At 53.5% G+C, this 24,783-nt stretch overlaps 1 protein-coding gene across 1 annotated transcript in view; it reads left to right on the top strand.

Annotated features, from left to right (window-relative positions):
- Positions 1–24,783, top strand: part of LOC148138292 (upstream stimulatory factor 1-like) — a 141,292-nt gene that overhangs the window by 20,913 nt on the left and 95,596 nt on the right. Inside the window, exons 3-4 of the mRNA XM_087981555.1 lie at positions 14,722–14,771; positions 15,159–15,280. Of these exons, the coding sequence (XP_087837681.1) occupies positions 14,722–14,771; positions 15,159–15,280 (172 nt within the window). The remainder of the gene's footprint in view (positions 1–14,721; positions 14,772–15,158; positions 15,281–24,783) is intronic.

The raw sequence follows: 24,783 nt of genomic DNA, 5'->3' as shown, positions 1-24,783 counted from the left end.
TCTCTCCCTGTCGCGCTCTCTCCCTGTCGCGCGCCCTCTCTCTGACGCGGCCTCTCTCTGACGAGGCCTCTCTCTGACGCGCCCTCTCTCTCTGTCGCGCTCTCTCTCTCTGACGCGCCCTCTCTCTGACGCGCCCTCCCTCTGTCGCGCCCTCCCTCTGACGCGGCCTCTCTCTGACGCGCCCTCTCTCTCTGTCGCGCCCTCTCTCTCTGTCGCGCTCTCTCCTTGTCGCGCTCTCTCCCTGTCGCGCTCGCTCCCTGTCGCGCTCGCTCCCTGTCGCGCTCGCTCCCTGTCGCGCTCTCTCCCTCTGTCGCGCTCTCTCCCTGTCGCGCTCTCTCCCTGTCGCGCTCTCTCCCTGTCGCGCTCTCTCCCTGTCGCGCTCTCTCCCTGTCGCGCTCTCTCCCTGTCGCGCTCTCTCCCTGTCGCGCTCTCTCCCTGTCGCGCTCTCTCCCTGTCGCGCTCTCTCCCTGTCGCGCTCTCTCCCTGTCGCGCTCTCTCCCTGTCGCGCACTCTCCCTGTCGCGCTCTCTCCCTGTCGCGCTCTCTCCCTGTCGCGCTCTCTCCCTGTCGCGCTCTCTCCCTGTCGCGCTCTCTCCCTGTCGCGCTCTCTCCCTGTCGCGCGCCCTCTCTCTGACGCGGCCTCTCTCTGACGAGGCCTCTCTCTGACGCGCCCTCTCTCTCTGTCGCGCTCTCCCTCTGTCGCGCCCTCCCTCTGACGCGGCCTCTCTCTGACGCGCCCTCTCTCTCTGTCGCGCCCTCTCTCTCTGTCGCGCTCTCTCTCTGTCGCGCTCTCTCCCTGTCGCGCTCGCTCCCTGTCGCGCTCGCTCCCTGTCGCGCTCGCTCCCTGTCGCGCTCTCTCCCTCTGTCGCGCTCTCTCCCTGTCGCGCTCTCTCCCTGTCGCGCTCTCTCCCTGTCGCGCTCTCTCCCTGTCGCGCTCTCTCCCTGTCGCGCTCTCTCCCTGTCGCGCTCTCTCCCTGTCGCGCTCTCTCCCTGTCGCGCTCTCTCTCTGTCGCGCTCTCTCCTTGTCGCGCTCTCTCCTTGTCGCGCTCTCTCCTTGTCGCGCTCTCTCTCTGTCGCGCTCTCTCCCTGTCGCGCTCTCTCTCTCTGTCGCGCTCTCTCCTTGTCGCGCTCTCTCCTTGTCGCGCTCTCTCCTTGTCGCGCTCTCTCTCTGTCGCGCTCTCTCTCTGTCGCGCTCTCTCTCTGTCGCGCTCTCTCTCTGTCGCGCTCTCTCCCTGTCGCGCTCTCTCCCTGTCGCGCTCTCTCCCTGTCGCGCTCTCTCCCTGTCGCGCTCTCTCCCTGTCGCGCTCTCTCTCCCTCTGTCGCGCTCTCTCTCCCTCTGTCGCGCTCTCTCTCCCTCTGTCGCGCTCTCTCTCCCTCTGTCGCGCTCTCTCTCCCTCTGTCGCGCTCTCTCTCCCTCTGTCGCGCTCTCTCTCCCTCTGTCGCGCTCTCTCTCCCTCTGTCGCGCTCTCTCTCCCTCTGTCGCGCTCTCTCTCCCTCTGTCGCGCTCTCTCCCCCTCTGTCGCGCTCTCTCCCTCTGTCGCGCTCTCTCCCTCTGTCGCGCTCTCTCCCTCTGTCGCGCTCTCTCCCTCTGTCGCGCTCTCTCCCTGTCGCGCTCTCTCCCGGTCGCCCTCTCTCTGACGCGCCCTCTCTCTGACGCGCCCTCTCTCTGACGCGCCCTCTCTCTCTCTGTCGCGCTCTGTCTCTCTGACGCGCCCTCCCTCTGTCGCGCCCTCCCTATGACGCGGCCTCTCTCTGACGCGCCCCCTCTCTGACGCGCCCTCTCTCTCTGTCGCGCTCTCTCCCTCTGTCGCGCTCTCTCCCTCTGTCGCGCTCTCTCCCTCTGTCGCGCTCTCTCCCTGTCGCGCTCTCTCCCTGTCGCGCTCTCTCCCTGTCGCGCTCTCTCCCTGTCGCGCTCTCTCCCTGTCGCGCTCTCTCCCTGTCGCGCTCTCTCCCTGTCGCGCTCTCTCCCTGTCGCGCTCTCTCCCTGTCGCGCTCTCTCCCTGTCGCGCGCCCTCTCTCTGACGCGCCCTCTCTCTGACGCGCCCTCTCTCTGACGCGCCCTCTCTCTCTCTGTCGCGCTCTGTCTCTCTGTCGCGCCCTCCCTCTGTCGCGCCCTCCCTCTGTCGCGCCCTCCCTCTGTCGCGCCCTCCTTCTGACGCGGCCTCTCTCTGACGCGCCCCCTCTCTGACGCGCCCTCTCTCTCTGTCGCGCTCTCTCTCTCTGACGCGCCCTCCCTCTGACGCGCCCTCCCTCTGACGCGCCCTCCCTCTGACGCGCCCTCCCTCTGTCGCGCCCTCCCTCTGTCGCGCCCTCCCTCTGTCGCGCCCTCCCTCTGTCGCGCCCTCCCTCTGTCGCGCTTTCGCTCTGTCGCGCTTTCGCCCTGTCGCGCTCTCTCCCTCTGTCGCGGTCTCTCTCCCTCTGTCGCGGTCTCTCTCCCTCTGTCGCGGTCTCTCTCCCTCTGTCGCGCTCTCTCCCTGTCGCGCTCTCTCCCTGTCGCGCTCTCTCCCTGTCGCGCTCTCTCCCTGTCGCGCTCTCTCCCTGTCGCGCTCTCTCCCGGTCGCGCTCTCTCCCTGTCGCGCTCTCTCCCTGTCGCGCTCGCTCCCTGTCGCGCTCTCTCCCTCTGTCGCGCTCGCTCCCTGTCGCGCTCTCTCCCTCTGTCGCGCTCTCTCCCTGTCGCGCTCTCTCCCTGTCGCGCTCTCTCCCTGTCGCGCTCTCTCCCTGTCGCGCTCTCTCCCTGTCGCGCTCTCTCCCTGTCGCGCTCTCTCTCTCTGTCGCGCTCTCTCTCTCTGTCGCGCTCTCTCCTTGTCGCGCTCTCTCCTTGTCGCGCTCTCTCCTTGTCGCGCTCTCTCTCTGTCGCGCTCTCTCCCTGTCGCGCTCTCTCTCTCTGTCGCGCTCTCTCCTTGTCGCGCTCTCTCCTTGTCGCGCTCTCTCCCTGTCGCGCTCTCTCCCTGTCGCGCTCTCTCCCTGTCGCGCTCTCTCCCTGTCGCGCTCTCTCCCTGTCGCGCTCTCTCCCTGTCGCGCTCTCTCCCTGTCGCGCTCTCTCCCTGTCGCGCTCTCTCCCTGTCGCGCTCTCTCCCTGTCGCGCTCTCTCCCTGTCGCGCTCTCTCCCTGTCGCGCTCTCTCCCTGTCGCGCGCCCTCTCTCTGACGCGCCCTCCCTCTGACGCGCCCTCCCTCTGACGCGCCCTCCCTCTGACGCGCCCTCCCTCTGACGCGCCCTCCCTCTGACGCGCCCTCCCTCTGTCGCGCCCTCCCTCTGTCGCGCCCTCCCTCTGTCGCGCCCTCCCTCTGTCGCGCTTTCGCTCTGTCGCGCTTTCGCCCTGTCGCGCTCTCTCCCTCTGTCGCGGTCTCTCTCCCTCTGTCGCGGTCTCTCTCCCTCTGTCGCGGTCTCTCTCCCTCTGTCGCGGTCTCTCTCCCTCTGTCGCGCTCTCTCCCTGTCGCGCTCTCTCCCTGTCGCGCTCTCTCCCTGTCGCGCTCTCTCCCTGTCGCGCTCTCTCCCTGTCGCGCTCTCTCCCTGTCGCGCTCTCTCCCTGTCGCGCTCTCTCCCTGTCGCGCTCTCTCCCGGTCGCGCTCTCTCCCGGTCGCGCTCTCTCCCGGTCGCGCGCCCTCTCTCTGACGCGCCCTCTCTCTGACGCGCCCTCTCTCTCTCTGTCGCGCTCTGTCTCTCTGACGCGCCCTCCCTCTGTCGCGCCCTCCCTCTGTCGCGCCCTCCCTCTGTCGCGCCCTCCCTGTGTCGCGCCCTCCCTCTGACGCGGCCTCTCTCTGACGCTCCCTCTCTCTGACGCGCCCTCTCTCTCTGTCGCGCTCTCTCTCTCTGACGCGCCCTCCCTCTGACACGCCCTCCCTCTGACACGCCCTCCCTCTGACACGCCCTCCCTCTGACGCGCCCTCCCTCTGACGCGCCCTCCCTCTGACGCGCCCTCCCTCTGACGCGCCCTTCCTCTGTCGCGCCCTCCCTCTGTCGCGCCCTCCCTCTGTCGCGCCCTCCCTCTGTCGCGCTTTCGCTCTGTCGCGCTTTCGCCCTGTCGCGCTCTCTCCCTCTGTCGCGGTCTCTCTCCCTCTGTCGCGGTCTCTCTCCCTCTGTCGCGGTCTCTCTCCCTCTGTCGCGGTCTCTCTCCCTCTGTCGCGGTCTCTCTCCCTCTGTCGCGGTCTCTCTCCCTCTGTCGCGGTCTCTCTCCCTCTGTCGCGGTCTCTCTCCCTCTGTCGCGGTCTCTCTCCCTCTGTCGCGGTCTCTCTCCCTCTGTCGCGGTCTCTCTCCCTCTGTCGCGGTCTCTCTCCCTCTGTCGCGCTCTCTCCCTCTGTCGCGCTCTCTCCCTCTGTCGCGCTCTCTCCCTCTGTCGCGCTCTCTCTCCCTGTCGCGCTCTCTCCCTGTCGCGCTCTCTCCCTGTCGCGATCTCTCCCTGTCGCGATCTCTCCCTGTCGCGATCTCTCCCTGTCGCGATCTCTCCCTGTCGCGATCTCTCCCTGTCGCGCTCTCTCCCTGTCGCGCTCTCTCCCTGTCGCGCTCTCTCCCTGTCGCGCTCTCTCCCTGTCGCGCTCTCTCCCTGTCGCGCTCTCTCCCTGTCGCGCTCTCTCCCTGTCGCGCTCTCTCCCTGTCGCGCTCTCTCCCTGTCGCGCTCGCTCCCTGTCGCGCTCGCTCCCTCTGTCGCGCTCGCTCCCTGTCGCGCTCTCTCCCTCTGTCGCGCTCTCTCCCTCTGTCGCGCTCTCTCCCTCTGTCGCGCTCTCTCCCTCTCTGTCGCGCTCTCTCCCTCTCTGTCGCGCTCTCCCTCCCTGTCGCGCTCTCCCTCCCTGTCGCGCTCTCCCTCCCTGTCGCGCTCTCCCTCCCTGTCGCGCTCTCCCTCCCTGTCGCGCTCTCCCTCCCTGTCGCGCTCTCCCTCCCTGTCGCGCTCTCTCTCCCTGTCGCGCTCTCTCTCTCTCTCTCTCTGTCGCGCTCTCTCTCTCTCTGTCGCGCTCTCTCTCTCTCTGTCGCGCTCTCTCTCTCTCTCTGTCGCGCTCTCTCTCTCTCTCTGTCGCGCTCTCTCTCTCTCTCTGTCGCGCTCTCTCTCTCTCTGTCGCGCTCTCTCTCTCTCTGTCGCGCTCTCTCTCTCTGTCGCGCGCTCTCTCTCTCTGTCGCGCGCTCTCTCTCTCTGTCGCGCGCTCTCTCTATCTGTCGCGCTCTCTCTCTCTCTGTCGCGCTCTCTCTCTCTCTCTGTCGCGCTCTCTCTCTCTCTGTCGCGCTCTCTCTCTCTCTCTGTCGCGCTCTCTCTCTCTCTGTCGCGCTCTCTCTCTCTCTGTCGCGCTCTCTCTCTGTCGCGCTCTCTCTCTCTCTGTCGCGCTCTCTCTCTCTGTCGCGCTCTCTCTCTGTCGCGCTCTCTCTCTGTCGCGCTCTCTCTCTCTGTCGCGCTCTCTCTCTCTGTCGCGCTCTCTCTCTCTGTCGCGTTCTCTCTCTCTGTCGCGTTCTCTCTCTCTGTCGCGCTCTCTCTCTGTGTCGCGCTCTCTCTCTGTGTCGCGCTCTCTCTGTCGCGCTCTCTCTGTCGCGCTCTCTCTGTCGCGCTCTCTCTGTCGCGCTCTCTCTGTCGCGCTCTCTCTGTCGCGCTCTCTCTGTCGCGCTCTCTCTCCCTGTCGCGCTCTCTCTCCCTGTCGCGCTCTCTCTCCCTGTCGTGCTCTCCCTCCCTGTCGCGCTCTCCCTCCCTGTCGCGCTCTCCCTCCCTGCCGTGCTCTCCCTCCCTGCCGTGCTCTCCCTCCCTGCCGTGCTCTCCCTCCCTGCCGTGCTCTCCCTCTGTCGCGCTCTCCCTCTGTCGCGCTCCCCCTCTGTCGCGCTCCCCCTCTGTCGCGCTCTCCCTCTGTCGCGCTCTCCCTCTGTCGCGCTCTCCCTCTGTCGCGCTCTCCCTCTGTCGCGCTCTCCCTCTGTCGCGCTCTCTTTCCCTGTCGCGCTCTCTTTCCCTGTCGCGCTCTCTCTCCCTGTCGCGCTCTCTCTCCCTGTCGCGCTCTCTCTCCCTGTCGCGCTCTCTCTCCCTGTCGCGCTCTCTCTCCCTGTCGCGCTCTCTCTCCCTGTCGCGCTCTCTCTCCCTGTCGCGCTCTCTCTCCCTGTCGCGCTATCCCTCTGTCGCGCTCACTCTCCCTGTCGCGCTCTCTCTCCCTGTCGCGCTATCCCTCTGTCGCGCTCTCTCTCCCTGTCGCGCTCTCTCTCCCTGTCGCGCTCTCTCTCCCTGTCGCGCTCTCTCTCCCTGTCGCGCTCTCTCTCCCTGTCGCGCTCTCTCTCCCTGTCGCGCTCTCTCTCCCTGTCGCGCTCTCTCTCCCTGTCGCGCTCTCTCTCCCTGTCGCGCTCTCTCTCCCTGTCGCGCTCTCTCTCCCTGTCGCGTTCTCTCTCCCTGTCGCGCTCTCTCTCCCTGTCGCGCTCTCTCTCCCTGTCGCGCTCTCTCTCCCTGTCGCACTCTCTCTCCCTGTCGCGCTCTCTCTCCCTGTCGCGCTATCCCTCTGTCGCGCTCACTCTCCTGTCGCGCTCACTCTCCTGTCGCGCTCTCTCTCCCTGTCGCGCTCTCTCTCCCTGTCGCGCTCTCTCTCCCTGTCGCGCTCTCTCTCCCTGTCGCGCTCTCTCTCCCTGTCGCGCTCTCTCTCCCTGTCGCGCTCTCTCTCCCTGTCGCGCTCTCTCTCCCTGTCGCGCTCACTCTCCCTGTCGCGCTCTCTCTCCCTGTCGCGCTATCCCTCTGTCGCGCTCTCTCTCCCTGTCGCGCTCTCTCTCCCTGTCGCGCTCTCTCTCCCTGTCGCGCTCTCTCTCCCTGTCGCGCTCTCTCTCCCTATCGCGCTCTCTCTCCCTGTCGCGCTCTCTCTCCCTGTCGCGCTCTCTCTCCCTGTCGCGCTCTCTCTCCCTGTCGCGCTCTCTCTCCCTGTCGCGCTATCCCTCTGTCGCGCTCTCTCTCCCTGTCGCGCTCTCTCTCCCTGTCGCGCTCTCTCTCCCTGTCGCGCTCTCTCTCCCTGTCGCGCTCTCTCTCCCTGTCGCGCTCTCGCTCCCTGTCGCGCTCTCTCTCCCTGTCGCGCTCTCTCTCCCTGTCGCGCTCTCTCTCCCTGTCGCGCTCTCTCTCCCTGTCGCGCTCACTCTCCCTGTCGCGCTCACTCTCCCTGTCGCGCTCACTCTCCCTGTCGCGCTCACTCTCCCTGTCGCGCTCACTCTCCCTGTCGCGCTCTCTCTCCCTGTCGCGCTCTCTCTCCCTGTCGCGCTCTCTCTCCCTGTCGCGCTCACTCTCCCTGTCGCGCTCTCTCTCCCTGTCGCGCTCTCTCTCCCTGCCGCGCTATCCCTCTGTCGCGCTCTCTCTCCCTGTCGCGCTCTCTCTCCCTGTCGCGCTCTCTCTCCCTGTCGCGCTCTCTCTCCCTGTCGCGCTCTCTCTCCCTGTCGCGCTATCCCTCTGTCGCGCTCTCTCTCCCTGTCGCGCTCTCTCTCCCTGTCGCGCTCTCTCTCCCTGTCGCGCTCTCTCTCCCTGCCGCGCTCTCTCTCCCTGCCGCGCTATCCCTCTGTCGCGCTCACTCTCCCTGTCGCGCTCTCTCTCCCTGTCGCGCTCTCTCTCCCTGTCGCGCTATCCCTCTGTCGCGCTCTCTCTCCCTGTCGCGCTCTCTCTCCCTGTCGCGCTCTCTCTCCCTGTCGCGCTCTCTCTCCCTGCCGCGCTATCCCTCTGTCGCGCTCTCTCTCCCTGACGCGCTCTCTCTCCCTGTCGCGCTCTCTCTCCCTGTCGCGCTCACTCTCCCTGTCGCGCTCTCTCTCCCTGTCGCGCTCTCTCTCCCTGTCGCGCTCTCTCTCCCTGCCGCGCTCACTCTCCCTGTCGCGCGCTCTCTCCCTGTCGCGCTCTCTCTCCCTGCCGCGCTATCCCTCTGTCGCGCTCTCTCTCCCTGACGCGCTCTCTCTCCCTGTCGCGCTCTCTCTCCCTGTCGCGCTCTCTCTCCCTGTCGCGCTCTCTCTCCCTGTCGCGCTCTCTCTCCCTGTCGCGCTCTCTCTCCCTGTCGCGCTCTCTCTCCCTGTCGCGCTCTCTCTCCCTGTCGCGCTCTCTCTCCCTGCCGCGCTATCCCTCTGTCGCGCTCACTCTCCCTGCCGCGCTATCCCTCTGTCGCGCTCTCTCTCCCTGTCGCGCTCTCTCTCCCTGTCGCGCTCTCTCTCCCTGTCGCGCTCTCTCTCCCTGCCGCGCTCTCTCTCCCTGCCTCGCTATCCCTCTGTCGCGCTCTCTCTCCCTGTCGCGCTCTCTCTCCCTGTCGCGCTCTCTCTCCCTGTCGCGCTCTCTCTCCCTGTCGCGCTCTCTCTCCCTGTCGCGCTATCCCTCTGTCGCGCTATCCCTCTGTCGCGCTCTCTCTCCCTGTCGCGTTCTCTCTCCCTGTCGCGCTCTCTCTCCCTGCCGCGCTATCCCTCTGTCGCGCTCTCTCTCCCTGACGCGCTCTCTCTCCCTGTCGCGCTCTCTCTCCCTGTCGCGCTCACTCTCCCTGTCGCGCTCTCTCTCCCTGTCGCGCTCTCTCTCCCTGCCGCGCTCACTCTCCCTGTCGCGCGCTCTCTCCCTGTCGCGCTCTCTCTCCCTGCCGCGCTATCCCTCTGTCGCGCTGTCTCTCCCTGTCGCGCTCTCTCTCCCTGTCGCGCTCTCTCTCCCTGTCGCGCTCTCTCTCCCTGTCGCGCTCTCTCTCCCTGTCGCGCTCTCTCTCCCTGTCGCGCTATCCCTCTGTCGCGCTCTCTCTCCCTGTCGCGTTCTCTCTCCCTGTCGCGCTCTCTCTCCCTGTCGCGCTCTCTCTCCCTGCCGCGCTCTCTCTCCCTGCCGCGCTATCCCTCTGTCGCGCTCACTCTCCCTGTCGCGATCTCTCTTCCTGTCGCGCTCTCTCTTCCTGTCGCGCTCTCTCTCCCTGTCGCGCTCTCTCTCCCTGTCGCGCTCTCTCTCCCTGTCGCGCTCTCTCTCCCTGTCGCGCTCTCTCTCCCTGTCGCGCTCTCTCTCCCTGTCGCGCTCTCTCTCCCTGCCGCGCTATCCCTCTGTCGCGCTCTCTCTCCCTGACGCGCTCTCTCTCCCTGTCGCGCTCTCTCTCCCTGTCGCGCTCTCTCTCCCTGTCGCGCTCTCTCTCCCTGTCGCGCTCTCTCTCCCTGTCGCGCTCTCTCTCCCTGTCGCGCTCTCTCTCCCTGCCGCGCTATCCCTCTGTCGCGCTCACTCTCCCTGCCGCGCTATCCCTCTGTCGCGCTCTCTCTCCCTGTCGCGCTCTCTCTCCCTGTCGCGCTCTCTCTCCCTGTCGCGCTCTCTCTCCCTGCCGCGCTCTCTCTCCCTGCCTCGCTATCCCTCTGTCGCGCTCTCTCTCCCTGTCGCGCTCTCTCTCCCTGTCGCGCTCTCTCTCCCTGTCGCGCTCTCTCTCCCTGTCGCGCTCTCTCTCCCTGTCGCGCTCACTCTCCCTGTCGCGCTCTCTCTCCCTGTCGCGCTCTCTCTCCCTGCCGCGCTCACTCTCCCTGTCGCGCGCTCTCTCCCTGTCGCGCTCTCTCTCCCTGCCGCGCTATCCCTCTGTCGCGCTGTCTCTCCCTGTCGCGCTGTCTCTCCCTGTCGCGCTGTCTCTCCCTGTCGCGCTCTCTCTCCCTGTCGCGCTCTCTCTCCCTGTCGCGCTCTCTCTCCCTGTCGCGCTCTCTCTCCCTGTCGCGCTCTCTCTCCCTGTCGCGCTATCCCTCTGTCGCGCTCTCTCTCCCTGTCGCGTTCTCTCTCCCTGTCGCGCTCTCTCTCCCTGTCGCGCTCTCTCTCCCTGCCGCGCTCTCTCTCCCTGCCGCGCTATCCCTCTGTCGCGCTCACTCTCCCTGTCGCGATCTCTCTTCCTGTCGCGCTCTCTCTTCCTGTCGCGCTCTCTCTCCCTGTCGCGCTCTCTCTCCCTGTCGCGCTCTCTCTCCCTGTCGCGCTCTCTCTCCCTGTCGCGCTCTCTCTCCCTGTCGCGCTCTCTCTCCCTGTCGCGCTCTCTCTCCCTGCCGCGCTATCCCTCTGTCGCGCTCTCTCTCCCTGACGCGCTCTCTCTCCCTGTCGCGCTCTCTCTCCCTGTCGCGCTCTCTCTCCCTGTCGCGCTCTCTCTCCCTGTCGCGCTCTCTCTCCCTGTCGCGCTCTCTCTCCCTGCCGCGCTATCCCTCTGTCGCGCTCACTCTCCCTGCCGCGCTATCCCTCTGTTGCGCTCTCTCTCTCTGTCGCGCTCTCTCAGAGTACCCAGCACTAAGGTGACGCTTATTGAACCATAGATAGCCTACATTGTGGAAAGAGGCTATTTGGCCCATCGAGTCAACACCGACCCTCTGGGGATGCTCCTACCCAGATCCCACAGGGTCTTCGAGAAACAGGCCCAGCAGCCCACCCTGTCTATGCTGAACTGTGTTTCCGCAATTGAACTGGTGCCATTTGCCTGAGTTTGGCCCATATCTCTCTAACCCCCACTGTCCATGTACCTATCCTGCCACTGTTGTAATTATATCTGCCTCAGGGGCATGGAATAGATTAGATTAGATTCCCTACAGTGTGGAAACCAGGTCCTTTGGCCCAACAAATCCACACTGACCCTCAGAAGAGTAACCCACCCAGACCCATTTCCTTACATGTACACCTCATCTAACATTACGGGACAATTTAGCATGGCCAATCCACCCTAACCTGCACATCCCTGAACACTATGGGGTAATTTAGCATGGCCAATCCACCCTAACCCACACATCCCTGAACACTATGGGGTAATTTAGCATGGCCAATCCACCCTAACCTACACATCCCTGAACACTATGGGGTAATTTAGCATGGCCAATCCACCCTAACCTGCACATCCCTGAGCACTATGGGGTAATTTAGCATGGCCAATCCACCCTAACCCACACATCCCTGAGCACTATGGGTAATTTAGCATGGCCAATCCACCCTAACCTGCACATCCCTGAACACTATGGGTAATTTAGCATGGCCAATCCACCCTAACCCACACATCCCTGAGCACTATGGGTAATTTAGCATGGCCAATCCACCCTAACCTGCACATCCCTGAACACTATGGGTAATTTAGCATGGCCAATCCACCCTAACCTACACATCCCTGAACACTATGGGTAATTTAGCATGGCCAATCCACCCTAACCCACACATCCCTGAACACTATGGGGTAATTTAGCATGGCCAATCCACCCTAACCTGCACATCCCTGAGCACGATGGGGTAATTTAGCATGGCCAATCCACCCTAACCTGCACATCCCTGAGCACTATGGGTAATTTAGCATGGCCAATCCACCCTAACCCACACATCCCTGAACACTATGGGGTAATTTAGCATGGCCAATCCACCCTAACCTGCACATCCCTGAGCACTATGGGGTAATTTAGCATAGCCAATCCACCCTAACCCACACATCCCTGAACACTATGGGGTAATTTAGCATGGCCAATCCACCCTAACCTGCACATCGCTGAACACTATGGGTAATTTAGCATGGCCAATCCACCCTAACCTGCACATCCCTGAACACTATGGGTAATTTAGCATTGCCAATCCATCCTAACCCACACATCCCTGAACACTATGGGGTAATTTAGCATGGCCAATCCACCCTAACCCACACATCCCTGAACACGATGGGGTAATTTAGCATGGCCAATCCACCCTAACCTACACATCCCTGATCACTATGGGGTAATTTAGCATGGCCAATCCACCCTAACCTGCACATCCCTGAACACGATGGGGTAATTTAGCATGGCCAATCCACCCTAACCTACACATCCCTGAACACGATGGGGTAATTTAGCATGGCCAATCCACCCTAACCTACACATCCCTGAACACGATGGGGTAATTTAGCATGGCCAATCCACCCTAACCTGCACATCCCTGAGCACTATGGGGTAATTTAGCATGGCCAATCCACCCTAACCTGCACATCCCTGAACACTTTGGGGTAATTTAGCATGGCCAATCCACCCTAACCTGCACATCCCTGAGCACTATGGGGTAATTTAGCATGGCCAATCCACCCTAACCTACACATCCCTGAACATGATGGGGTAATTTAGCATGGCCAATCCACCCTAACCTACACATCCCTGAACACTATGGGTAATTTAGCATGGCCAATCCACCCTAACCTACACATCCCTGATCACTATGGGGTAATTTAGCATGGCCAATCCACCCTAACCTGCACATCCCTGAACACTATGGGGTAATTTAGCATGGCCAATCCACCCTAACCTACACATCCCTGAACACGATGGGGAAATTTAGCATGGCCAATCCACCCTAACCTGCACATCCCTGAACACTATGGGGTAATTTAGCATGGCCAATCCACCCTAACCTACACATCCCTGAACATGATGGGGTAATTTAGCATGGCCAATCCACCCTAACCTACACATCCCTGAACACTATGGGGTAATTTAGCATGGCCAATCCACCCTAACCTGCACATCCCTGAACACTATGGGGTAATTTAGCATGGCCAATCCACCCTAACCTACACATCCCTGAACACGATGGGGTAATTTAGCATGGCCAATCCACCCTAACCTACACATCCCTGAACACGATGGGGTAATTTAGCATGACCAATCCACCCTAACCTACACATCCCTGAACACTATGGGTAATTTAGCATGGCCAATCCACCCTAACCTACACATCCCTGAACACTATGGGGTAATTTAGCATGGCCAATCCACCCTAACCTACACATCCCTGAACACTATGGGGTAATTTAGCATGGCCAATCCACCCTAACCTACACATCCCTGAACACGATGGGGTAATTTAGCATGGCCAATCCACACTAACTTACACATCCCTGAACACTATGGGTAATTTAGCATGGCCAATCCACCCTAACCTGCACATCCCTGAACACGATGGGGTAATTTAGCATGGCCAATCCACACTAACCTACACATCCCTGAACACTATGGGTAATTTAGCATGGCCAATCCACCCTAACCTGCACATCCCTGAACACGATGGGGTAATTTAGCATGGCCAATCCACCCTAACCTGCACATCCCTGAACACGATGGGGTAATTTAGCATGGCCAATCCACACTAACCTACACATCCCTGAACACTATGGGTAATTTAGCATGGCCAATCCACCCTAACCTGCACATCCCTGAATACGATGGGGTAATTTAGCATGGCCAATCCACCCTAACCTGCACATCCCTGAACACTATGGGTAATTTAGCATGGCCAATCCACCCTAACCTGCACATCCCTGAACACTATGGGATAATTTAGCATGGCCAATCCACCCTAACCTACACATCCCTGAGCACTATGGGTAATTTAGCATGGAGAAAGTGAGGTCTGCAGATGCTGGAGATCAAAGTTGAAACTTTATTGCTGGAACAGCACAGCAGGTCAGGCAGCATCCAGGGAACAGGAGATTCGACGTTTCGGGCACAGGCCCTTCTTCAGGAATGGCCCTGAAGAAGGACCTGTGCCCGAAACGTCGAATCTCCTGTTCCCTGGATGCTGCCTGACCTGCTGTGCTGTTCCAGCAATAAAGTAATTTAGCATGGCCCATCCACCCTAACCTGCACATCTTTGGACTGTGGGAGGAAACTGGAGCACCCAGAGGAAACCCACACAGACACGGGGAGAATGTGCAAACTCCACACAGACAGTCGCTCTGAGGCTGGAATCGAACCTGGGACCCTGGCACCATGAGGCAGCAGTGCTAACCACTGAACCACCGTGCCACCCCGAGGGGTGGACACATCAGACTTTTTATCCCCTGAGAGACAGAGACCAGTAACCAGGAAGACAGATTTAAGGTGGATTGAGGGTTTGAGGTATACGGTAAGGCTGGGGCTGTTTTCCCCTGGAGCGTCGGAGGCTGAGGGCTGACCTTATAGAGGTTTATAAAATCATGAGGGACATGGTTTGGGTAAATGGACAAGGTCTTTTCCCCTGGGCTGGGGGAGTCCAGAACTAGAGGGGCATAGGTTTAGGGTGAGAGTGGAAAGATATAAAAGGGACCTAAGGGGTGACTTTTTCACCCAGAGGGTGGTACGTGTATGGAATGAGCTGCCAGAGGATGTGGTGGGGGCTGGTACAATTACAGCATTTAAGAGGCATCTGGATGGGTATGTGAATAGGAAGGGTTTGGAGGGATATGGGCCAATGGGACTAGACTAGGTTAGGAGATCAGGTCGACATGGACAAGTTGGGCCGAAGGGTCTGTTTCCGTGTTGGACATCTCTGTGACCTTTTTGCTGTGGTGTTCTGTCATCGCGGGATGAATAGAAATCAGCTCTCTTCCCCCTTTCGTTAACAAGGAGGGCATCGTTTTAACATGTCAGGCGGGAGGTTTAGAAGGGGTTTGAGGGAAGGCGGTGGTGGGGGAATGGGATGTGCTGTCCGCGGAGGGTCTTTGAGTCAGAAAAGCACACCTCCTTTTCGAATTACTTGAGTGAGCACGGTCATAACATTCAAGGCTTTGGGCCCAGTGGTGTTTTCTGTCAGGGCAGACTCTGTACTGTGTGCAGTGTGTCACTCTGCTGTGTTTGACAAGCCACATGAGTCTGTTGTTGTGTCCTGACAGAGGAAAGACCTGTCCCACTCTGAGCACTGCAGCTCGACAATCAATACACTTCAGTCAGAACATCCAGCTCAGAGCTCGAGCTGATCCATATCGTGGTTCACTGCTGTCTCTTTCCCAGCCATCTCTCTCTCTGTCACTATCTCTCTGTCGCTGTCTTCCCTCGCACACACTAACCTGGCCTTGTGTCGTTTTCAGGCAGCAAACTGCTTCAGGAGGGGAGGAGGGTTCGCTTCATCTGCAGGAAGGTATGGCATCTTTCTCTCTCTCTCTCTGTCTCTCTCTCTCTTTCTCTGTCTCTCTCTCTCTCTGTCTCTGTCTGTCTCTCTCTCTCTCTGTGTCTGTCTCGCTCTGTCTGTCTCTCTCTCTCTGTCGCTGTTTCTCTGTCTCTATTTCTCTCTACCTCTCTCTCCTTCTCTGTCTCTCTCTCTCTTTCTCTCTCTGTCTCTATTTCTCTCTGTGTGTCTCTCTCTCTCTGTCCCCCCCACTTCCTCTCCTAATCTGCCCCACCTCTCTTTCCCCTCGCTTGTGGCAGTGTGTGAGTGTGGGTGTATGTACGGGGCTCTGTGCGTCCCCGCTGTGTGGTCCATGCTGATGCTGCGTGTGTGACTCCTGCCCGTCTCTGCCACTTTCAGGGGGAGTGACACAGGATGAAGACCAGAACTCTCCGAGTATTGCCAGTGTCCAGTCAGCGGGCACCTTCACAGCTGACCCAGCCCTGCGATATATCTTCCGTACCGACAGCAGTGGAGGGCAGGTGCGGCACTGTGTCTGTGACTATGTGTCTGAGTGTGTGTATGTGTGTCCCTGTTAGTTTGTGTCTTCATGTGTCTGTGTTTGTCTGTGTGAGTGTTTGTCTGTCTGAGTATGTGTTTGTGTGTGAGAGCATATGTCTGAGTGTGAGTGTGTATGTATTTGAGTGCATTGGTATTTGAGCATGTGTGCTTTTGTGTAAGAGTACGTGTTTGTGTCTCTAGGTATTTGAGTGTGAGGGTGTGTGAGTGTAATATTAGAGTGTATTAGAGTGTGCATGTTTGTGTGTGAGGGTGTGTGTGTGAGAGAGAGTAAATGTTTCTCTGTGTGTGAGTATGTGTGCGTGTGGAGGTGAATGTTTCTGTGTGTGTGAGAGAGTGCGTGCACGCGGGTAAATGGTTCTGAGTGTGAATACGTGCATGAAAATGGTTCGGTGTGTGTGAGAGTAATGTTTGTGTGTGTGTGTGTCAGAGTAATGTTTCTGTGTGTGAGAGAGAGTAATGTTACTGTGTGTGTGTGTGAGAGAGTAATGTTTTTGCGTCTGTGTGAGAGAGTAATGTTTCTGTATGTGTGTGAGAGAGTAATGTTTCTGTGTGTGTGTGAGAGTAATGTTTCTGTGCGTGTGAGAGAGTAATGTTTCTGTGTGTGAGAGAGAGTAATGTTTCTGTGTGTGAGAGAGAGTAATGTTTCTGTGTGTGTGAGAGAGAGTAATGTTTCTGTGTGTGTGTGAGAGAGTAATGTTTCTGCGTGTGTGTGAGAGAGTAATGTTTCTGCGTGTGTGTGAGAGAGTAATGTTTCTGCGTGTGTGTGAGAGAGTAATGTTTCTGCGTGTGTGTGAGAGAGTAATGTTTCTGCATGTGTGTGAGAGAGAGTAAATGTTTCTCTGTGTGTGAGTATGTGTGCGTGTGGAGGTGAATGTTTCTGTGTGTGTGAGAGAGTGCGTGCACGCGGGTAAATGGTTCTGAGTGTGAATACGTGCATGAAAATGGTTCGGTGTGTGTGAGAGTAATGTTTGTGTGTGAGAGAGTAATGTTTCTGTGTGTGTTTTTGCGTCTGTGAGAGAGAGTAATGTTTCTGTGTGAGAGAGTAATGTTTCTGTGTGTTTGAGAGAGTAATGTTTCTGTGTGTGTGAGAGAGAGTAATGTTTTTGCGCCTGTGAGAGAGAATAATGTTTCTGTGTGTGTGAGAGAGTAATGTTTCTGTGTGTTTGAGAGAGTAATGTTTCTGTGTGTTTGAGAGAGTAATGTTTCTGTGTGTGTGAGAGAGAGTAATGTTTCTGTGTGTGAGAGAGAGAGAGTAATGTTTCTGTGCGTGTGTGAGAGTAATGTTTCTCTGTGTGTGTGTGAGTAATGTGTGTGTGTGTGAGTAATGTGTGTGTGCGTGTGTGAGTAATGTTTGTGTGTGTGTGTGAGTAATGTTTGTGTGTGTGTGTGAGTAATGTTTCTGTGCGTGTGTGAGAGTGTAATGTTTCTGTGCGTGTGTGTGAGAGTAATGTTTCTGTGCGTGTGTGTGAGAGTAATGTTTCTGTGTGTGTGAGAGTAATGTTTCTGTGTGTGTGTGAGTAATGTTTCTGTGTGTGTGAGAGTAATGTTTCTGTGTGTGTGAGAGTAATGTTTCTGTGCGTGTGAGAGTAATGTTACTGTGTGTGTGTGAGAGAGTAATGTTTGCGTGTGTGAGAGTAATGTCTTTGAGAGAGAGTAATGTTACTGTGTGTGTGAGAGAGTAATGGTTACTGCGTGTGTGTGAGAGTGTAATGGTTTCTGTGTGCGTGAGAGAGTAGTGATTCTCTGTGTGTGGGAGAGAGTAATGTTTCTGTGCGTGTGTGTGAGAGTAATGTTTCGTTGTGTGTGTAATGTTTGTGTGTGTGTGAGAGAGAGTAATGTTTCTGTGTGCGTGAGAGAGTAGTGTTTCTCTGTGTGTGTGTGTGCGTAATGTTTCTTTGCGTGTGTGAGAGTAATGTTTCTGTGCGTGTGTGTGTGAGTAATGTTTCTGTGTGTGTGTGAGTAATGTTTGTATGTGTGAGAGAGTAATGTTTCTGTGTGTGTGAGAGTAATGTTACTGTGTGTGTGTGCGAGAGTAATGTTTGCGTGTGAGTAATGTTTGCGTGTGAGTAATGTTTGTGTGTGTGAGTAATGTTTGTGTGTGTGAGTAATGTTTGTGTGTGTGTGAGAGAGTAATGTTTGTGTGTGTGAGAGAGTAATGTTTCTGTGTGTGTGAGAGAGTAATGTTTCTGTGTGTGTGAGAGAGTAATGTTTCTGCATGTGTGTGAGAGAGTAATGTTTCTGCGTGTGTGTGAGAGAGTAATGTTTCTGCGTGTGTGTGAGAGGGTAATGTTTCTGCGTGTGTGTGAGAGAGTAATGTTTCTGCGTGTGTGTGAGAGAGTAATGTTTCTGTGTGTGTGTGAGAGTAATGTTTCTGTGTGTGTGAGAGAGAGTAATGTTTCTGTGTGTGTGAGAGAGAGTAATGTTTCTGTGTGTGTGAGAGAGAGAAATGTTTCTGTGTGTGTGAGAGAGAGTAATGTTTCTCTGTGTGTGTGAGAGACTAATGTTTCTCTGTATGTGTGAGAGTAATGTTTCTGTGTGTGTGAGAGTAATGTTTCTGTGTGTGTGAGAGTAATGTTTCTGTGCGTGTGAGAGTAATGTTACTGTCTGTGTGTGAGAGAGTAATGTTTGCGTGTGTGAGAGTAATGTCTTTGAGAGAGAGTAATGTTACTGTGTGTGGAAGAGAGTAATGGTTACTGCGTGTGTGTGAGAGTGTAATGGTTTCTGTGTGCGTGAGAGAGTAGTGTTTCTCTGTGTGTGGGAGAGAGTAATGTTTCTGTGCGTGTGTGTGAGAGTAATGTTTTGTTGTGTGTGTGAGAGTAATGTTTCGTGTGTGTAATGTGTGTGTGTGAGAGAGAGTAATGTTTCTGTGTGTGTGAGAGAGTAGTGTTTCTGTGTGTGTGAGAGAGTAGTGTTTCTGTGTGTGTGTGAGTAATGTTTCTTTGCGTGTGTGAGAGTAATGTTTCTGTGCGTGTGTGTGAGAGTAATGTTTCTGTGTGTGTGTGAGTAATGTTTGTGTGTGTGAGAGAGTAATGTTTCTGTGTGTGTGAGAGTAATGTTACTGTGTGTGTGTGCGAGAGTAATGTTTGCGTGTGAGTAATGTTTGTGTGTGTGAGTAATGTTTGTGTGTGTGAGTAATGTTTGTGTGTGTGAGTAATGTTTGTGTGTGTGAGTAATGTTTGTGTGTGTGTGAGAGAGTAATGTTTCTGTGTGTGTGAGAGAGTAATGTTTCTGTGTGTGTGAGAAAGTAATGTTTCTGTGTGTGAGAGAGAGTAATGTTTCTGTGTGTGAGAGAGAGTAATGTTTCTGTGTGTGTGAGAGAGTAATGTTTCTGTGTGTGTATGTGTGAGACTAATGTTTCTGTGTGTGTGAGAGAGTAATGTTTCTGTGCGTGTGTGAGAGAGTAATGTTTCTGTGTGTGTGAGAGAGAGTAATGTTTCTATGTGTGAGAGAGAGTAATGTTTCTGTGCATGTGTGAGAGAGTAATGTTTCTCTGTGTGAGAGAATGTTTCTCTCTGTGTGAGAGAAAGAGTAATGTTTCTGTGTGTGTGAGAGAGTAATGTTTCTGTATGTGTGAGAGAGAGTAATGTTTCTGTGTGTGTGAGAGAGTAATGTTTCTATGTGTGAGAGAGAGTAATGTTTCTGTGTGTGTGTGAGACTAATGTTTCTGTGTGTGTGTGAGAGTAATGTTTCTGTGTGTGTGAGAGAGAGCAATGTTTCTGTGTGTGTGAGAGAGAGTAATGTTTCTGTGTGTGTGAGAGAGAGTAATGTTTCTGTGTGAGAGAGACTAATGTTTCTCTGTGTGTGTGAGAGACTAATGTTTCTCTGTGTGTGTGAGAGTAATGTTTCTGTGTGTGTGAGAGTAATGTTTCTGTGCGTGTGAGAGTAATGTTACTGTGTGTGTGTGAGAGAGTAATGTTTGCGTGTGTGAGAGTAATGTCTTTGAGAGAGAGTAATGTTACTGTGTGTGTGAGAGAGTAATGGTTACTGCGTGTGTGTGAGAGTGTAATGGTTTCTGTGTGCGTGAGAGAGTAGTGTTTCTCTGTGTGTGGGAGAGAGTAATGTTTCTGTGCGTGTGAGTGAGAGTAATGTTTTGTTGTGTGTGTGAGAGTAATGTTTCGTTGTGTGTGTAATGTTTGTGTGTGTGTGAGAGAGAGTAATGTTTCTGTGTGCGTGAGAGAGTAGTGTTTCTGTGTGTGTGTGTGAGTAATGTTTCTTTGCGTGTGTGAGAGTAATGTTTCTGTGCGTGTGTGTGAGAGTAATGTTTCTGTGTGTGTGTGAGTAATGTTTGTGTGTGTGAGAGAGTAATGTTTCTGTGTGTGTGAGAGTAATGTTACTGTGTGTGTGTGCGAGAGTAATGTTTGCGTGTGAGTAATGTTTTGTGTTTGAGTAATGTTTGTGTGTGTGAGTAATGTTTGTGTGTGTGTGAGAGAGTAATGTTTCTGTGTGTGTGAGAGAGTAATGTTTCTGTGTGTGTGAGAGAGTAATGTTTCTGTGTGTGTGAGAGAGTAATGTTTCTGTGTGTGTGAGAGAGTAATATTTCTGTGTGTGTGTGAGAGAGTAATGTTTCTGTGTGTGTGTGAGAGAGTAATGTTTCTGTGTGTGTGAGAGAGAGTAATGTTTCTGTGTGTGAGAGAGAGAGAAATGTTTCTGTGTGTGTGAGAGAGAGTAATGTTTCTATGTGTGAGAGAGAGTAATGTTTCTGTGTGTGTGAGAGAGAGTAATGTTTCTGTGTGTGTGAGAGAGAGTAATGTTTCTGTGTGTGTGAGAGACTAATGTTTCTGTGTGTGAGAGAGTAATGTTTCTGTGTGTGTGAGAGTAATGTTACTGTGTGTGTGCGAGAGTAATGTTTGCGTGTGAGTAATGTTTGCGTGTGAGTAATGTTTGCGTGTGAGTAATGTTTGCGTGTGAGTAATGTTTGCGCGTGTGAGTAATGTTTGCGTGTGTGAGTAATGTTTGTGTGTGTGTGAGAGAGTAATGTTTCTGTGTGTGAGAGAGTAATGTTTCTGTGTTTGTGAGAGAGAGTAATGTTTCTGTGTGTGTGTGAGAGAGAGTAATGTTTCTGTGTGTGTGTGAGACTAATGTTTCTCTGTGTGAGAGAGAGTAATGTTTCTGTGCGTGTGTGAGACTAATGTTTCTCTGTGTGAGAGAGAGTAATGTTTCTGTGCGTGTGTGAGAGAGTAATGTTTCTGTGTGTGTGTGAGAGAGTAATGTTTCTGTGTGTGAGAGAGAGTAATGTTTCTGTGTGTGAGAGAGAGTAATGTTTCTGTGTGTGAGAGAGAGTAATGTTTCTGTGTGTGTGAGAGAGTAATGTTTCTGTGTGTGTATGTGTGAGACTAATGTTTCTGTGTGTGTGAGAGAGTAATGTTTCTGTGCGTGTGTGAGAGAGTAATGTTTCTATGTGTGAGAGAGAGTAATGTTTCTGTGTGTGTGAGAGAGAGTAATGTTTCTATGTGTGAGAGAGAGTAATGTTTCTGTGCATGTGTGAGAGAGTAATGTTTCTCTGTGTGAGAGAATGTTTCTCTCTGTGTGAGAGAAAGAGTAATGTTTCTGTGCGTGTGAGAGAGTAATGTTTCTGTATGTGTGAGAGAGAGTAATGTTTCTGTGTGTGTGAGAGAGTAATGTTTCTATGTGTGAGAGAGAGTAATGTTTCTGTGTGTGTGTGAGACTAATGTTTCTGTGTGTGAGAGAGAGTAATGTTTCTGTGAATGTGAGAGAGAGTAATGTTTCTGTGTGCGTGTGAGAGAGTAATGCTTCTGTGTGCGGGTGAGAGAGTAATGTTTCTGTGTGTGTGTGAGAGTAATGTTTCTGTGTGTGAGAGAGAGTAATGTTTCTGTGTGTGAGAGAGAGTAATGTTTCTGTGTGTGAGAGAGAGTAATGTTTCTGTGTGTGAGAGTAATGTTTCTGTGTGTGAGAGTAATGTTTCTGTGTGTGTGAGTGAATAATGTTTCTGTGCGTGTGTGAGAGAGTAATGTTTCTGTGTGTGTGTGAGAGTAATGTTTCTGTGTGTGAGAGAGAGTAATGTTTCTGTGTGTGAGAGAGAGTAATGTTTCTGTGTGTGAGAGAGAGTAATGTTTCTGTGTGTGAGAGTAATGTTTCTGTGTGTGAGAGTAATGTTTCTGTGTGTGAGAGAGTAATGTTTCTGTGTGTGTGTGAGAGAGTAATGTTTCTATGTGTGTGAGAGAGTAATGTTTCTATGTGTGTGAGAGAGTAATGTTTCTGTGTGTGTGAGAGTAATGTTTCTGTGTGTGTGAGAGTAATGTTTCTGTGCGTGTGAGAGTAATGTTACTGTGTGTGTGTGAGAGAGTAATGTTTGCGTGTGTGAGAGTAATGTCTTTGAGAGAGAGTAATGTTACTGTGTGTGTGAGAGAGTAATGGTTACTGCGTGTGTGTGAGAGTGTAATGGTTTCTGTGTGCGTGAGAGAGTAGTGTTTCTCTGTGTGTGGGAGAGAGTAATGTTTCTGTGCGTGTGAGTGAGAGTAATGTTTTGTTGTGTGTGTGAGAGTAATGTTTCGTTGTGTGTGTAATGTTTGTGTGTGTGTGAGAGAGAGTAATGTTTCTGTGTGCGTGAGAGAGTAGTGTTTCTGTGTGTGTGTGTGAGTAATGTTTCTTTGCGTGTGTGAGAGTAATGTTTCTGTGCGTGTGTGTGAGAGTAATGTTTCTGTGTGTGTGTGAGTAATGTTTGTGTGTGTGAGAGAGTAATGTTTCTGTGTGTGTGAGAGTAATGTTACTGTGTGTGTGTGCGAGAGTAATGTTTGCGTGTGAGTAATGTTTTGTGTTTGAGTAATGTTTGTGTGTGTGAGTAATGTTTGTGTGTGTGTGAGAGAGTAATGTTTCTGTGTGTGTGAGAGAGTAATGTTTCTGTGTGTGTGAGAGAGTAATGTTTCTGTGTGTGTGAGAGAGTAATGTTTCTGTGTGTGTGAGAGAGTAATGTTTCTGTGTGTGTGAGAGAGTAATATTTCTGTGTGTGTGTGAGAGAGTAATGTTTCTGTGTGTGTGTGAGAGAGTAATGTTTCTGTGTGTGTGAGAGAGAGTAATGTTTCTGTGTGTGAGAGAGAGAGAAATGTTTCTGTGTGTGTGAGAGAGAGTAATGTTTCTATGTGTGAGAGAGAGTAATGTTTCTGTGTGTGTGAGAGAGAGTAATGTTTCTGTGTGTGTGAGAGAGAGTAATGTTTCTGTGTGTGTGAGAGACTAATGTTTCTGTGTGTGAGAGAGTAATGTTTCTGTGTGTGTGAGAGTAATGTTACTGTGTGTGTGCGAGAGTAATGTTTGCGTGTGAGTAATGTTTGCGTGTGAGTAATGTTTGCGTGTGAGTAATGTTTGCGTGTGAGTAATGTTTGCGTGTGAGTAATGTTTGCGTGTGAGTAATGTTTGCGCGTGTGAGTAATGTTTGCGTGTGTGAGTAATGTTTGTGTGTGTGTGAGAGAGTAATGTTTCTGTGTGTGTGCGAGAGTAATGTTTGCGTGTGAGTAATGTTTTGTGTTTGAGTAATGTTTGTGTGTGTGAGTAATGTTTGTGTGTGTGTGAGAGAGTAATGTTTCTGTGTGTGTGAGAGAGTAATGTTTCTGTGTGTGTGAGAGAGTAATGTTTCTATGTGTGAGAGAGAGTAATGTTTCTGTGTGTGTGTGAGACTAATGTTTCTGTGTGTGAGAGAGAGTAATGTTTCTGTGAATGTGAGAGAGAGTAATGTTTCTGTGTGCGTGTGAGAGAGTAATGCTTCTGTGTGCGGGTGAGAGAGTAATGTTTCTGTGTGTGTGTGAGAGTAATGTTTCTGTGTGTGAGAGAGAGTAATGTTTCTGTGTGTGAGAGAGAGTAATGTTTCTGTGTGTGAGAGAGAGTAATGTTTCTGTGTGTGAGAGTAATGTTTCTGTGTGTGAGAGTAATGTTTCTGTGTGTGTGAGTGAATAATGTTTCTGTGCGTGTGTGAGAGAGTAATGTTTCTGTGTGTGTGTGAGAGTAATGTTTCTGTGTGTGAGAGAGAGTAATGTTTCTGTGTGTGAGAGAGAGTAATGTTTCTGTGTGTGAGAGAGAGTAATGTTTCTGTGTGTGAGAGTAATGTTTCTGTGTGTGAGAGTAATGTTTCTGTGTGTGAGAGAGTAATGTTTCTGTGTGTGTGTGAGAGAGTAATGTTTCTATGTGTGTGAGAGAGTAATGTTTCTATGTGTGTGAGAGAGTAATGTTTCTGTGTGTGTGAGAGTAATGTTTCTGTGTGTGTGAGAGTAATGTTTCTGTGCGTGTGAGAGTAATGTTACTGTGTGTGTGTGAGAGAGTAATGTTTGCGTGTGTGAGAGTAATGTCTTTGAGAGAGAGTAATGTTACTGTGTGTGTGAGAGAGTAATGGTTACTGCGTGTGTGTGAGAGTGTAATGGTTTCTGTGTGCGTGAGAGAGTAGTGTTTCTCTGTGTGTGGGAGAGAGTAATGTTTCTGTGCGTGTGTGTGAGAGTAATGTTTTGTTGTGTGTGTGAGAGTAATGTTTCGTGTGTGTAATGTGTGTGTGTGAGAGAGAGTAATGTTTCTGTGTGTGTGAGAGAGTAGTGTTTCTGTGTGTGTGAGAGAGTAGTGTTTCTGTGTGTGTGTGAGTAATGTTTCTTTGCGTGTGTGAGAGTAATGTTTCTGTGCGTGTGTGTGAGAGTAATGTTTCTGTGTGTGTGTGAGTAATGTTTGTGTGTGTGAGAGAGTAATGTTTCTGTGTGTGTGAGAGTAATGTTACTGTGTGTGTGTGCGAGAGTAATGTTTGCGTGTGAGTAATGTTTGTGTGTGTGAGTAATGTTTGTGTGTGTGAGTAATGTTTGTGTGTGTGAGTAATGTTTGTGTGTGTGAGTAATGTTTGTGTGTGTGTGAGAGAGTAATGTTTCTGTGTGTGTGAGAGAGTAATGTTTCTGTGTGTGTGAGAAAGTAATGTTTCTGTGTGTGAGAGAGAGTAATGTTTCTGTGTGTGAGAGAGAGTAATGTTTCTGTGTGTGTGAGAGAGTAATGTTTCTGTGTGTGTATGTGTGAGACTAATGTTTCTGTGTGTGTGAGAGAGTAATGTTTCTGTGCGTGTGTGAGAGAGTAATGTTTCTGTGTGTGTGAGAGAGAGTAATGTTTCTATGTGTGAGAGAGAGTAATGTTTCTGTGCATGTGTGAGAGAGTAATGTTTCTCTGTGTGAGAGAATGTTTCTCTCTGTGTGAGAGAAAGAGTAATGTTTCTGTGTGTGTGAGAGAGTAATGTTTCTGTATGTGTGAGAGAGAGTAATGTTTCTGTGTGTGTGAGAGAGTAATGTTTCTATGTGTGAGAGAGAGTAATGTTTCTGTGTGTGTGTGAGACTAATGTTTCTGTGTGTGTGTGAGAGTAATGTTTCTGTGTGTGTGAGAGAGAGCAATGTTTCTGTGTGTGTGAGAGAGAGTAATGTTTCTGTGTGTGTGAGAGAGAGTAATGTTTCTGTGTGAGAGAGACTAATGTTTCTCTGTGTGTGTGAGAGACTAA

The sequence above is a fragment of the Chiloscyllium plagiosum genome, unplaced genomic scaffold, assembly GCF_037043375.1.
Source record: "Chiloscyllium plagiosum isolate Xiang-an unplaced genomic scaffold, Cpla_swu_hap1 HiC_scaffold_40, whole genome shotgun sequence".
In the NCBI taxonomy this organism is placed as follows: domain Eukaryota; kingdom Metazoa; phylum Chordata; class Chondrichthyes; order Orectolobiformes; family Hemiscylliidae; genus Chiloscyllium; species Chiloscyllium plagiosum.
This window is presented reverse-complemented; position numbering and strand designations above follow the sequence as displayed.